The sequence below is a fragment of the Drosophila teissieri genome, chromosome 2L (assembly GCF_016746235.2).
Source record: "Drosophila teissieri strain GT53w chromosome 2L, Prin_Dtei_1.1, whole genome shotgun sequence".
NCBI lineage: Eukaryota > Metazoa > Arthropoda > Insecta > Diptera > Drosophilidae > Drosophila > Drosophila teissieri.
This window is the reverse complement of record NC_053029.1, coordinates 386905-399669: the sequence shown is the minus strand read 5'-3', so window position 1 is coordinate 399669 and position 12765 is coordinate 386905. Positions and strand designations below refer to the sequence as shown.

At 45.7% G+C, this 12765-nt stretch overlaps 2 protein-coding genes across 6 annotated transcripts in view; one reads left to right on the top strand and one right to left on the bottom strand.

Annotated features, from left to right (window-relative positions):
• Nucleotides 1-349: 349 nt before the first annotated feature.
• LOC122622518 (equilibrative nucleoside transporter 1) lies at nt 350-2638 on the top strand. Its single transcript, XM_043801011.1, has 4 exons — nt 350-833; nt 1064-1364; nt 1418-1888; nt 1948-2638. The coding sequence occupies exons 1-4, from the start codon at nt 570-572 to the stop codon at nt 2340-2342; spliced, it is 1431 nt and encodes a 476-aa protein (XP_043656946.1). The 5' UTR covers nt 350-569; the 3' UTR covers nt 2343-2638.
• A 1963-nt stretch (nt 2639-4601) lies between these two features.
• Nucleotides 4602-12765, bottom strand: part of LOC122626524 (1-phosphatidylinositol 4,5-bisphosphate phosphodiesterase classes I and II) — a 42079-nt gene continuing 33915 nt past the window's right edge. For 2 of the 5 annotated variants that reach the window (XM_043806814.1, XM_043806815.1), the window contains exons 9-17: nt 12528-12708; nt 11353-11587; nt 9955-10100; nt 8066-8279; nt 7139-8002; nt 6373-6838; nt 5915-6307; nt 5709-5853; nt 4602-5647 (exon numbers count right to left, since the gene is read on the bottom strand). In XM_043806814.1, coding sequence (XP_043662749.1) covers nt 5414-5647; nt 5709-5853; nt 5915-6307; nt 6373-6838; nt 7139-8002; nt 8066-8279; nt 9955-10100; nt 11353-11587; nt 12528-12708 — 2878 coding nt within the window. In that variant the 3' untranslated portion in view covers nt 4602-5413. The remainder of the gene's footprint in view (nt 5648-5708; nt 5854-5914; nt 6308-6372; nt 6839-7138; nt 8003-8065; nt 8280-9954; nt 10101-11352; nt 11588-12527; nt 12709-12765) is intronic. The other 3 variants (XM_043806817.1, XM_043806816.1, XM_043806819.1) reach the window with 3 other exon arrangements.

Genomic DNA, 12765 nt, shown 5'->3' with positions numbered 1-12765 from the left:
ACGAAGCTGTGCGCTGATTTAAAACACTGCGGGGCGTGCTTATTGATTAAATACAAATTGCATTCATTCATCATCAGCTCTAGGGGCTGCTTGGTATTTGGTGTTTTTAGTGTAGATGCTCTGGCTGGCAATTAAATTACGATTTGAGGTAGATGCTCTGCTCGTTTGGCAAATGAAATCCAATTACAAAGCCCTCGAAAATAGAGAGACATAAGAAAAAGTGAAATCTCGTTTGAATTCCATCACATTTCGCGCCAAGGGCTGCCAACTTGTTTCAATAGCTCTGTGGCGTTAGTGCGATTTCTCAGATATACTCATGTCATCGATTCATGTCGATTAACCATCGATAACTTTGTGTTATATTTTGTTTAGTTGTTTACCAATGCTTGGTTTTTTTGTTACGCAGTTTGTCCATGGTGAACGATATGCATATAACTAAGCTACGGCAGATTCAGTAACATCGATTACTTCTCTACTGCTTTGAATAAAATTGCAACACTCTCTCGAAGGCGTATTAAATTGATGAATACCAAGGACTGCGCAGAGAACAATAGTGGACTTCAGTGGCAATGCCAGGCACCAGTGACACACGACGACTGGTGGACGCCCAGGACGAGGATGACGAGATTCTGGGCACGGAGGGCAGCTTCGTTCCCGCCTTCCGCCCGCAGGACCACCAGGCGGATGAGCGATGCCTCTTGGAACGCCAGCAGGACGAAGTAGTTTTGGTGTCCAACGAACCTGCCAGTGGACGACTCTTCACCTATCTTGTGTTCTACCTCCTGGGCATTGGCACCATGACCCCGTGGAACTTCTTTGTGACTGCGGAAGACGTGAGTGTAACGAGTGGAAATTTACGCACCCGCATCCTAGTCAATTTAACTGAACTTCGGACATATCAATTCGAAACAGCTGAACAACTGGGCCAAGCGCAATTCTAAGGCGTGCTGCTTATCAGCTTTGCCGTCGTCTTTTTACGACCCACACTCAGACGATAACTCTCTTTTCGATTTTCTTTGTTTTCCGCTGACTCAAGCTTTAACCGCGTCTGCTTCTCTTTCAGTACTGGAAGTACAAGTTCCGAAATGCATCGATTAATAACACAGATCTGGACGAAGAGCTCACCCCGCTGCAGAAGAGTTTCACCTGCGACTTGGCCCTCACGGCCACTATTTCCGGAACTACATTTCTGCTGCTAAACGCCATTTACGGACACCATGTGTCCCTGCGCACCAAGATGTTGGGAACGCTGTGGATGATCCTCATCCTTTTCGGGGTTACAACTGGCTTTGTGGAGGTCAACACGGACACGTGGCAGGAACAGTTCTTCCTAATCACGCTCATCATTGTGGTGCTGTTAAATAGTAAGTACCTTGAACTACATACTGAGCGTTAACTTAATATTTATTTTCTGCAGTATCTGCGGCTACAATGTCGGGAGCCCTTTACGGAGTCGCAGGTCTATTTCCCTCCGAGTTCATCACCGCTGTGGTGAGCGGACAGGCTCTTGGTGGTATCCTCACAGCCCTGGCCTTCATTCTTGTGCTTGCATTCGACACGGGTCCCAACACTACTGCATTCATCTTCTTTATTGTGGGAGGAGTGCTCATCCTGCTCTGCATTGTGTGTTACATAATCCTGGCTCGACAGCCTTTCTTTAGGTATTATCTGGAAGGTGGTGACAAGTACAAGGTCATCCGCGCAGTGCCCTCGCACGACCGGAATGAAAGAGCTGAGGGTTTGCCGCTCGAGCCCATTTTGCGCCAGGTCATGTCGAAGATCTATCTGCATGCCATTTCCCTAGCGCTTCTCTATACCACGACACTGTCTGTTTATCCGGCAGTCACAGTGCTAATGCAATCTGAGTACGGCCACAGCGAGTGGACAGGTAAACAGCAAACTTTTTCTTTTCGGTCGTGAGTTATATATATTACATATTTTTTACAGATGTTTATTATCTGCCCGTCGTCAACTACCTGATATTTAACTGCGGCGACTATTTTGGTCGTCTCTTTGCTGGCTGGCTGGAGCAACCAAAGAACCAAAACACTTCACTACTATTTATTGTACTGCGCATGGCGTTTGTTCCGTTTTTCCTGTGCTCAAACTCCAGCGAACACAACTTTCTGCCAGTTTTGGTAAAACACGACTATTCTTTCATAGCGATGATGGTGATGTTTGCCTTGTCCAACGGATATTTTACCAACATTCTACTCATAATGGCGCCTAAAAGCGTTAAGCAGCATGAAAAGGAACTGGCTTCGTCGATAATGGCAGCTGCTTTGAGCTGTGGCATGGCTGTAGGATCACTGCTCAGCCTTGTATTTGTTCAAATGCTTTGATTCAGCCAACAAAATAAGTCTGTCCATGGTGCCTTTGTAAGTTTCAGAATCTTAAGCTTTATAGTGATAGTTAACTTGTAATTGGGTTTTCTTCCGACTACGTTGGCGGTGTTAATTGTTTTTGTGTAACCCCAAATTTTACTCAATTTACATTTTTTTTACAAGTTTACCATATCGGAATGCCTAGATGTCAGGCTTAAAGTTTTCTTTATATACTAGAAATAAGAAATTTTTTATAAAATTAGAAATATTCGAACAATTAGAAATAAGACGATTAAAAAAATTAGAACAATTCATTTTTCTTGTTTAACGTTTATTTTGGGTTTTCTGCGGATCACAACAACAATGTGGATAGATTTTATTGGATTGCTCTTGTCATCAATCATTGAATTAACTAATGAACTCCATTATAGCACTGTTTGTGTATTTTGACCAAAAATCTAGTCGCGAATATCGAATCACTGATTCCGAATGTGCGAGTCATTATTTAATTCGCTATATCAGTTAAAAGTTTTGACCGACAAAGAACATTTTTACGTATTTGGCGGAGTGCTTCCCAAACTGCGAAATTGTCACTCCGAAAGTATGCAGCAGTGGATCTTATGTTGATACACTGAAATCGAGAATCCACAGCTTCTCAAACTGTTAAAGGTGTTATTCTCATAGGTATTGCATGGACCTATTTTTTTGGCCAGCTTATGAAACGTAATTGTTTTTCTATGATCTCGAACAACAAATGTCAATCACATTGAAATGGAAAGATTACCGAGAAATCTGACTAAATACAGGAACAATTCATTTAAATATTAGTGTATCATAATTTTTGGGTTCATTTTACTATCCTTAAGAAAACTTTATCGTAGGTTCTTGCTAACATCAAGAGTTTAGATTCGGTAAACATTTTATATGTGCCTTGGCAATATTATTGCAACAATGGGGTTCGGTTCCTCAATATTTATGTAGATTTATGTATAACGCTAGGGTAAGTCTAAACATTTATTTAACTAGATTATGTTATAGGCAACAACAAATTCGTTAGTTGCTCTGCTGGAAATATATTCAGCTCCTCCGTAATGGCCTACATTTTTTCTGTATTCACTTGTTTATTCATTTTTCCTTCGAAATCTTATGCTGTCCTTCGGTTTTCTGGTGTTTGACACCGATTTTGCTTTTCAATTTAAATTTCATTTTCGTATAAGTTTATGACATTATCGTTAACTTAGTTTAACAAACACACGCAAACAACGAACATCGATTAAAGCCTGTTTTTGTAGTGGGGTTTTGGGGTTCTCGGGCTTCGAGGTGGGTGGGGTGGCATGCAAATGATAGTCTGCGGATAATAAAGCAACTACTACATCAAAGGTAGGGATAGCAAAAAACATCGACAGCACACAGATACGGATGCAGAGATACAGTCGATCGAGTAATGCTTACATACGTACAACACCAAAACTATTTAAATTTCTGCTGAGTTGCTACAATGTTAATGCTGCTGTATTGGATAAGTTAAGCCAATTGCACAATTACACAGAGATAGACACCGAGTGAGATAGACAATAGACAACCGGAGAAACACACACGTACATACTGTCAGCAGCTAGATACCATACTCTGGATATTGCTTGTTTGCTATGTGAATAAATCGTATCTTGTGGAACATTCGTTATACGAAATCTACGAAACACGCACATCAAAAATTACAACATCAATCGGGAGTAAGGGGACCAACTGTGAGCGATACAGATTTCGGTCATTTCGGTTTTAGGAAGATCATGAGTCGGTTCTTGAGTAAGAATTATGGGAATTACAACATTTAAGGTGGTTCTGCCGTCCAGTGAAATGTATTTTCAACATTGTTTTGATTACTCTCATAGTGTTCGTTTAGATTACGTACTCATATGTATGTTGTGGGCTATGTTTGAATTTTGGATTTTGTTACAAGGCAGCTTAGGTTTATTTGAATATTTTCTTATTTCTTCGTTTGATTACCTAAGGAGTGGTGTCTGGTCTACAACATAGGTTAAATACACTCAATAAATTTGCATATTTTATTGTTTGATTGTCTTGAGAAAGTGACACAATTCCGCAGTTTCGGGGTTACCCCAATTGGTATGTTAGACCCCGCAAACTGCAGAATCGCCGTTCGTTTTTTGTTATTTTTGGTGTTGTAGGTTGTGTGCGACGCCGTCTGTGCGTGTGTGTGTATGCATTGGACCAAGATTGAATTGGGTAATTGGGTGCAAAGTAAAATAGGAGATGTAAGTGGGAAAAACAATCCGTATAGAATTTTATTGGAGCTTTGTAACGACTAGGTTAACATTAGAATAGTGACTAAATCAAGAATAAATAGCAACCAACCGAATATAAATGACTAATTGTTGGCCTAGACTTGTGCTCCGGCATCCGCTTTAGCATCCGCCTTGTGTGCGCACGAGATTCAATCCACAGTTTGTGTGAGAGCCTTAAACTAATTGTATAAATTATATCGATTAAAACTGATGTAAAGTACACACAACCACAATTAGCATTAGATAAATGGAGCACTCGGTCTCCTTCGTATAGACAAATAAATTATACTTATTTTCTGCTTCTGTTACATTTGCTTGCTTAATTAGACACTCAGAGTTTCAGCGAAGTTCGAATAGGAAGAAACCGTACGGTTTGACGGGGGTGTGATGGCTCGACCTCCATTAACACCAAAGAAATACACCGTCACAGTATACAGATAGAGTACTGTAAAGTACGGATACGTCGACAGTTACACTACAAGTACATCATACATGCAATAGATTTACATCTAGTTTGTTCAGTTAGAAAACGCGTTTTGCTTGGATTCCCCTTAGCAGTGGGATTTACAATGCCTAGGCTCAAGGGTCCTAAGGTCTAATCGAGGTCAGTTCCCATGAAATAGGTGTGGGAGGATAGGGTCTACTCCTCCACTGCTTATATTCTACGAAGACTTTTCATTTCTATGTTTCTGCTGTAAATACTGAAGACTAACAACTGTTGAACCACAATTAATCCTAGGGATAACTTGGGCGGGGAAAAAAACCTTCACGGGCGTGGCCCATTTACGTCTTCATCTCGGCCGTTGCGGCGATGCTGTTGTGCGACCTTGCCGGCGAAATGGCCGAATGACTACCGGCAGCACCCGCGTCCAGATTTAGAGTGAGATTATTGCCTGAGAGGGCTGACGAACCGGAGCCCGAGCAGCCGTGGTGATGCGGTCCATGGAAGAGCACCAAGAAGCCACTGCTGGAAACACAGCTTCGCGACTCGGCCTCCTTGTCGAGAATCTGACGAGCCTGGAAATGTGTGGAAAACAAGTCGATTAATATGCTGATCGAATCCATCACATGAACTTACCTTGGAGCGGTGTTCTGCCAGGGAATTGCGCACTGAGTCGTGCTGCTTCTGGAGTTCATCCGTTCTCCGGTCAAAGGTCTGCTTCAGCCGCACACGTTCAGCTACGCCACGTTCCACAACGGAGCTTGCCACCTCGCGTTTCATTCTGCCAGAAAAAACCCAAATGATTAGCCAATGGTGAAGAGGCGAGGAAATACACAAGCCACCTGATCAGTTCATCTCGATCCCGGTGCACGGTGGCCAGAGTCTTGACCTCGTTGCGGCGCGCCTCCTGCAGCTGGTGCATCACCTCTCCAGTGACCTTGTCCAGCGATGCCTTCAGCTGCTTTGTTTGACCAGTTTGCGATGTCTTTAGCACCTTCTCGGCAGCAGTGTAAATAGCCTCGTGGTACTTCTCCTGCAGCTCCCGGTACTGGGACGTGTACTCCCGGCAGGCACTGCGCAGTCGCGACTCCTGAGTTCTGCCATCCAGGCTGCTGCTCCCACCGGCTAAGTCCTCACCGGCGTCCGCGGCTGCGCTCTCCTCGCTGCTATCGCCTAGATCCAGAGGGCAGGCGGGGACCTCTATGCCAGGCTCGCTGTGTGGAGAGAGACAATTACTAATTTCAATGGCGTCATCTGGCAGTGCCACGCCCACTGATTAACGCCCCGCCCAAACACTTACAGACTCTTGTTGCTTAGCCGTTTCACCAGCTTATTCGTGATGGCAAACTTCGGCTTCTTGCCCTCAAGCGGACTGGATTTCTGGCCCGCGATCTTGACCTTTTCCTTGTCATGCTTCTTTCGCAGCGACTCCAGCTTCTTCTCCATCTCGAGACGCTTTTCCTTGACGGACTTGTGATCCAAGATCTTTTCTAGCGGCTCCGCCAATACAAGATCCACATCAAACTGCGAGGACTCCACCTGACGGATGGAGGTGCTTACGGACTGGTCTAGGGAGTGCTGATGCTGAATTGAGGGTGCCACGATAGAGACGCTATCCTCTCCCCTTCCGCCATCGGTCCGATCCACGGTAATGTCCACACTCATTGCCGCAGCTGCCGAGATACTCGCCCTGTGCTTGGGCGAAGTCGCTAGCGATTCAACCGGACGCAGCTCCTTTTTCTGGCCACCTACTTGGACGAAAACGACTGGAGGATCAGACAGAATCGAGCAGATCGAGTGGGCAGGGGAAAAGGTTTAGAGGTTGTGCAGTTTGTGTGTCCGTCAACCGTTTTGAGTGTGGGAGTATGGGTGGTGGTGGGTAGTGGGTTGTGGGTTGGGTAGTGTTTGTGGTGTTGGTTTAACCAAATCCGAAAATCCAAAAGTACAACCGAAAGTTATATGAAACGTTACCAAAAAGAAAAGTAGAAAGAAAAGTAGGTAAATTAAAATCGCAATTCGAAGTGGGTAAGTGGAGCTACGCTTAACAGCTAGTGCAGTTTACTCACACGACTTGGACAGATCCTCGTCCGCATTGCCCAGCGCTTCGGCCTCGTCAGTCAGAACAGACAGTTGAATATCGCGCTTCTCCAGCTCACTTTGGTATTTAATCGGGTTGGCTAGCGCCTCTGCGAAATTGGAGAGATCGTCGGGCACATAATCCTTGACCACGACGCACAGGAAAAGGGATGCCAGGGCTATTGGTTGACCCACTTCGGATCGGAGATTCACATGTCGGTAGCCAGGGCAGAGACCGATTACGGGCAAAACGCGGTGACCGATGAGTTTGCCACCCTCCTCATATGCGGCAATTCGAATACTCGCCAGCTCAGGCAGAACCACCTTCTTAAACACAAACGGCTCCTCGTCGTAAACTGGATTCATTCCATTGTCCCGGACTGTCTTGGTGCGGAACTTCTTTCTCACAGTGTCCGCTGGCAAGCCGTACATGTCCACTTCCACAAAAGTGTTCGCCCTCTTATCCGTGAGAAACTGACCCGATAAGACCGTGATCGATACTGTGCCAGCTATGATGCCATCCACAGTGCTTTCGGCGAAGGGATCCAGTCTGCGATCTGAGCGGCGCATAAACTCCGGCTTGAGTAGATAACCGGACCGAGCGTTGTACTCGAAGATCCCCAAGTTGAGTTGCATGGCCAGATCGAGGGTCTGGAAGTTGAGTGCCACGAGCTGACATCCGGCATTCCAGAACAACTGCGGCATAAAGTTGGAGCTATCGAAGCGAGTTCCCGCCGGATAGACTCGAGATAACTGGTGCTTGTTGTAGTTCACAAACTCAATCGGTCGCTCCTTTAACAGTGTTGTTGCCTGTTTCTCATCGAACGAAGACATTTCGTAGCAGCGATTCTTTTCTAAAAGATTGGGTACAGAAAATTAAGCATACATACTAGTAGCAAACAACAAAGGTTACTTACTTTCTGCATTTTCAAAGGAGCTAAAGTGGATGGGCTGAACATAGTTGACCAAAGCTGAAATCTCTGCTCCGGCCTCCGTTTCCTTCTGAGCCTTTTCCGGCGGAGGTTCGTTGCCACTGGGCAAATTGGGCGTGGTGTTGGGCAGGGATTCATCCTCCGAGGAGCTGTCCGAATCGGAGGATCCAGTGCTGTCTTTGGAGCTTTGGCGGATTTGCTGTCGTGGGAGATAAGAAAGATAAAAAGGTTGTTAGTTATGCGGGTGGTTAGTCCTGAGGTCACCAACAGCAGTTACCCGGTTACATATTACGTATACGCAGTGTGGGACCCCATGGTGAAACTATTAAATTGCATGTCATTGCATTGCTGGTCCCAAAAGGGACCACAACGAGCCACATACGAGCAGTGAAGATGGAATATGAGACCCATTATTATATGTTGAGCTGTTGGAGCTGCCAGAGATCCGGCTTACTCTCCTTATTTTTGTGCACAGTGAAAATAGATTGGTATTCAGTATAGACACTCTTTCATGTTACTTATTTTTTAGTTTACTAATTAACTATGCTACAGCTAGGACTTTCGACAAGAAGATGGATGGATAAAGAAATGATGTAGTCACACATCTTCATAGAATACTTTTTCTCTGTGTGCAGATAATGCGAAGAAAATTGCACAGATTGTGTTCCCTTCATGGCGAGAAATGGCGAAAAGGGGAAGTATACAATGCATTGCTGGGCATTGCATAAAGTTTACGACCTGAGACCAACTAGCACATGGTGGTCTGCGGTTGCGGCTTAATCCTCCCCTTGCCCATTGTCCAACCGGAACCACGTCACTACGAAATCGATTTATAAAAGCCCCAATCCGGCAGCCAAAGGAAGTGCGCATAATGTGCGCCTGCTCGAGGACCAGGACCCTGGTGAATCCTGGCGAATCCCTAGCGGCTAATGAGGGCGAAATGCACAGCATACCGCACTTCCCAAAATGTAAATGTCCACCATGTGCACAACGGAAGCTTGACGTCCATTAGCTGCTGCTGCCCATACGGCATTTATTATGCAATACGGCCATTACTCCTCAGCCAACAAAACAGACACAACAAAAAATCATTAATTATAACACTGCACTATTAGCAGACAGGCAAATGAAATTAAAATGCATAAGGGTGCAACTATTTAGTTCCAGGGGAATCCCACGTGGCTCCAGTTTTGATTACTGCCTGCGATACTAATGGTCCGGGTGACTTTTGATTAGTGGCCATATCGTGTCGTTTTCCCTCTGTCCGGACATGGACGGACATGTCCACATCGAGGATCCACAGTGCGCAGTTCGTTGACTGTCAGTGGTCATCAGGCAACCAACCGCATACATTCCCATTGCCAGCCACATCCACTCCATTTCATTCATTTCCATGCACACATTCATTTAGAACTTTTTGTGGAGCACACATGTACTCAGAGAAATTACGAGAACTCGAATATCTTAAAAGTACGATGTAGTGCGGTTGGTCAATCACTTCGAAGCCCTACTTTTTGTGCGGTGCATCAGTGGCCTTTTGCCGCTTTCCCGTACTGTCAACATGATTATTGCGTATGCAAACGCCGGACGTAAAGAGAGCGGTGACAATCATCATCAGGAAGAACAACGGCCAACAGGCAACAGCAAACAGAAAAACAAATCAGCCGGAGTCAACAGGGGAACCGAAAAGTACTCCTTGCTATCCTTGCCATATCCGTTATCCGTTTATCTGTGTATGCGACGTGGAGTGCGCCATTAAATGCAATTATAGGCATGCTAGTGACACGCCCACAACGACAATAACGGATAGATACGCTGTGGCCTTTGACCCTTTATTATTGTGCCCAGTGGCGTGCAACAATACTCCTACTCACTTGCAACGGCGGTGCGTGTCCTGCTGTCCCAGCAGCACTTCCGGCTCCTGTTCCCGTGGCAACGTCCCCGTTGGCGGTGCTCCTGGTCACGCCCCCATCCTCATGCGCGGCCGCCAGAGCGACTTGTTGCGCCGCCTTGGCATCCACTGAAAAATATACAAAAAACTTGTAAGTGACAGACAGAAAAAATTGCATCTTTGCTATAAATTGTAAGGCGTAAAAGGATGAAGGCCTACATTTAAAGCCAATAAATCAAAACAAATATTTTATTTAGCAATTTAAGTGTAAATATGCATTTGCGAACGGCCCCTCCTGACGAACGCAAAAAGCCAGGCTTTTAAATTGCAGTTTCGCCCTAATGGAATATAATAAAAATATGTATAAATCAAATTACATAGACCAGAAGGAAGGGAAGGGAGGGGGGGTCTTCTAAATGGGATGCAATTGCCGCGCTGGGATCCCGGGGATAGAGAGATGACAGCTGGGAGCTGCAGCCGCTTGGCTGGGACGGGGGAAATAATTTGCATTTATAAATTGGCTTTTTGCAATTCATGAGCTAAATGTCATCCGGCCAATGCCGGGAGGATGTGGCTCCTAAGGGGACGACGGGCGAAACGGCGACAACTGTGCAGCTGCGCATGCAAATGAGTCCTGCAGGAACTCAAAGCTCGCAAACAGGAAGTGGAAGTGGAAGTGGTCATGCGGCAAATTTATCAACAACATTTTCGTTGCGAAACTTTCAATGGGAGCCACTCGAATGCTCTACGCCAAGTTTTACTAACTGGAAGGAGGACGTGCAGCGTCCTGGGAACTGGTAACTGGTAACTTTGGCTAAATATTTGGCGTCTAGACTGCAAGCACTCAATTGGCAAGTAGTATTTATAGTGCACTTTATGACACAAACTCAATGTGGCAATGTTATCTATTAAACGCATCGTATTGGAACATCTAACCATCTGCATCCACTGGGGATGTCGAACTGTAAGTAGCCCAGCTTCCTAGCTTTTTAAGTCCCAAGTGCCGCCCGTGTGCCAGCAAACTCAAACATCCTGTTCATTAGGCGCCACCCCGCATCCCGACTCCTCGACTGTGCTCCGAATTTGATATTCCCAGCCTGCCTTGCTGGCTGCTGAACTTTTGCAGGGAACACCGAGCAGCTGCTGCGTGTGCGGAACTCATTTGCATTTTTCATAGGCCAAGGGGTTGAATGGAAGTGCGGGTGGAGACAGGAAGGCAGGAAGCTTCGATGCGGAAACATATGTGAGTCGGACTTAAAATCGAGAGAAAGCGAGCGGCAAACCGAACAGAGCTCAGACCACATTAAGCATAAGCCATGTGTTTGCTGCGCAGAGGGAGTTACAGTTTGGTTTAGTGGATGGCTTAGCTTGAATAACACACCTGAGTTCGCTGTAGTCAGTTTGTTGTTGGCTGCCGGCGTGCCCACCTGCGCCGGCTTTTTGTGGTGATGATGGTGATGGTGGTGGTGGTGCTTCTTCTTGTTCTTGATGATGATCTTGCGGCGCAGCATCGCCGGCGGTGGCAAGTCCATGTTCGGTTCCAGCGGATGCGAGTCCAGCGGCTTGTCGAGCAGCATATCGCCGAATATTTCGCGACAATAGTTGGCAATTTTCGCCTGTCGATGGAAAATGGGTAAATACATAAATGACGTGACATAAGTCTGTAGGGAGGGACTTGCTAACTAAATGCTAACTGCTACATTCAAGTATTCTTGATTATTTTGAAGAAATACACTGTCATGTAATTCGAGTAGTTCGTAGACGTCTGGTTACCAAGATGCTCAACATGTGAAGAGCTTTACTGTCATAAGTTTCGTTTTTGGCACGTGGCACGTTTGCTACCTGGCCTTGTTACCTGCCTGTGCTCCCAGTGGGAAATTTAGTTTATATTACTACTTTTAATGGTTAAACTTCTGACTCTGCGCCGGTACCTGGCCTCCTTCTTTGGCTGCTTTCACCTTTCGGGCCGTAAAAACTTTGCCTTTGTTATTATCCGCTCGTGAAGCTTAAGCAGCCGGCAATTACCGTTCGAGTGCCTTCTGAGATTCGCCAAGTTCCGGGACTCCTGACTCCCTTCATGCTCCTTAAGTAATGTTTTCAGGCTCAAGGAGCCAGCCCCTCTCCCCCCACATGTGTGCCACCGCCGAGTCACTTGTTTGTCTTTCCCCGAATGATGGATTAGGCTGATGAGTTAGGACTCGACTCGACTACTGTTGTTTTAGGACCAGTAACTTTGTGGCCTTCTGCGTTCATCAATTTAGCCTGGCCGAAGGAGAGTTTATTACCCTCTTCTTGCTCTGGTAATATTTTCTGTTTTTGCCTCTTGGAACTTTTGCTCCTATTTGGATCTTAGCCTTTGGTATTGGCGATGCATCTTTATGGCAAGGGTTTCCAAAAATAGAGTAATGCATATTCCTAAGTTTGCCTTCTTTGCATACTTGTTTTTTCAGATATGGAGAACGCAGTTTGTACACATAATAAAGACTGATGGAATGATATCCTAAAACAGTTCTCCCAGATACCAATGGTGTTCCCAAGCCTCCAGTCGGTGCTCACCTGTTGCCTAGGGTTGCAGTGATTCTCAAAGCTCAATATCACAGGGTATTCGGATGTTTTAAATGCACTCTCTGCGATGGCCTCCAGCACGTCCTTGGCGAAAATCTCGGGCACGAACGTGTAGCCGTGGACAATGACCGGCTCCTCGGTGCGTCCGTTCCAGAAGTCAAGCTCGACGCATCTGCAGTAAAGCGGGAAGACATAAGAACTCAAGTTGAAAGTGGTAAAAGCAAATGAC

Bases quoted from the DNA above. Each gene is read 5' to 3' on its own strand.
- LOC122622518 (XM_043801011.1), top strand. From the start codon at position 570: ATGCCAGGCACCAGTGACACACGACGACTGGTGGACGCCCAGGACGAG. The intron at 834-1,063 runs GTGAGTGTAACG...CTTCTCTTTCAG, and splicing joins TCTTTGTGACTGCGGAAGAC to TACTGGAAGTACAAGTTCCG. The intron at 1,889-1,947 runs GTAAACAGCAAA...TATTTTTTACAG, and splicing joins CGGCCACAGCGAGTGGACAG to ATGTTTATTATCTGCCCGTC.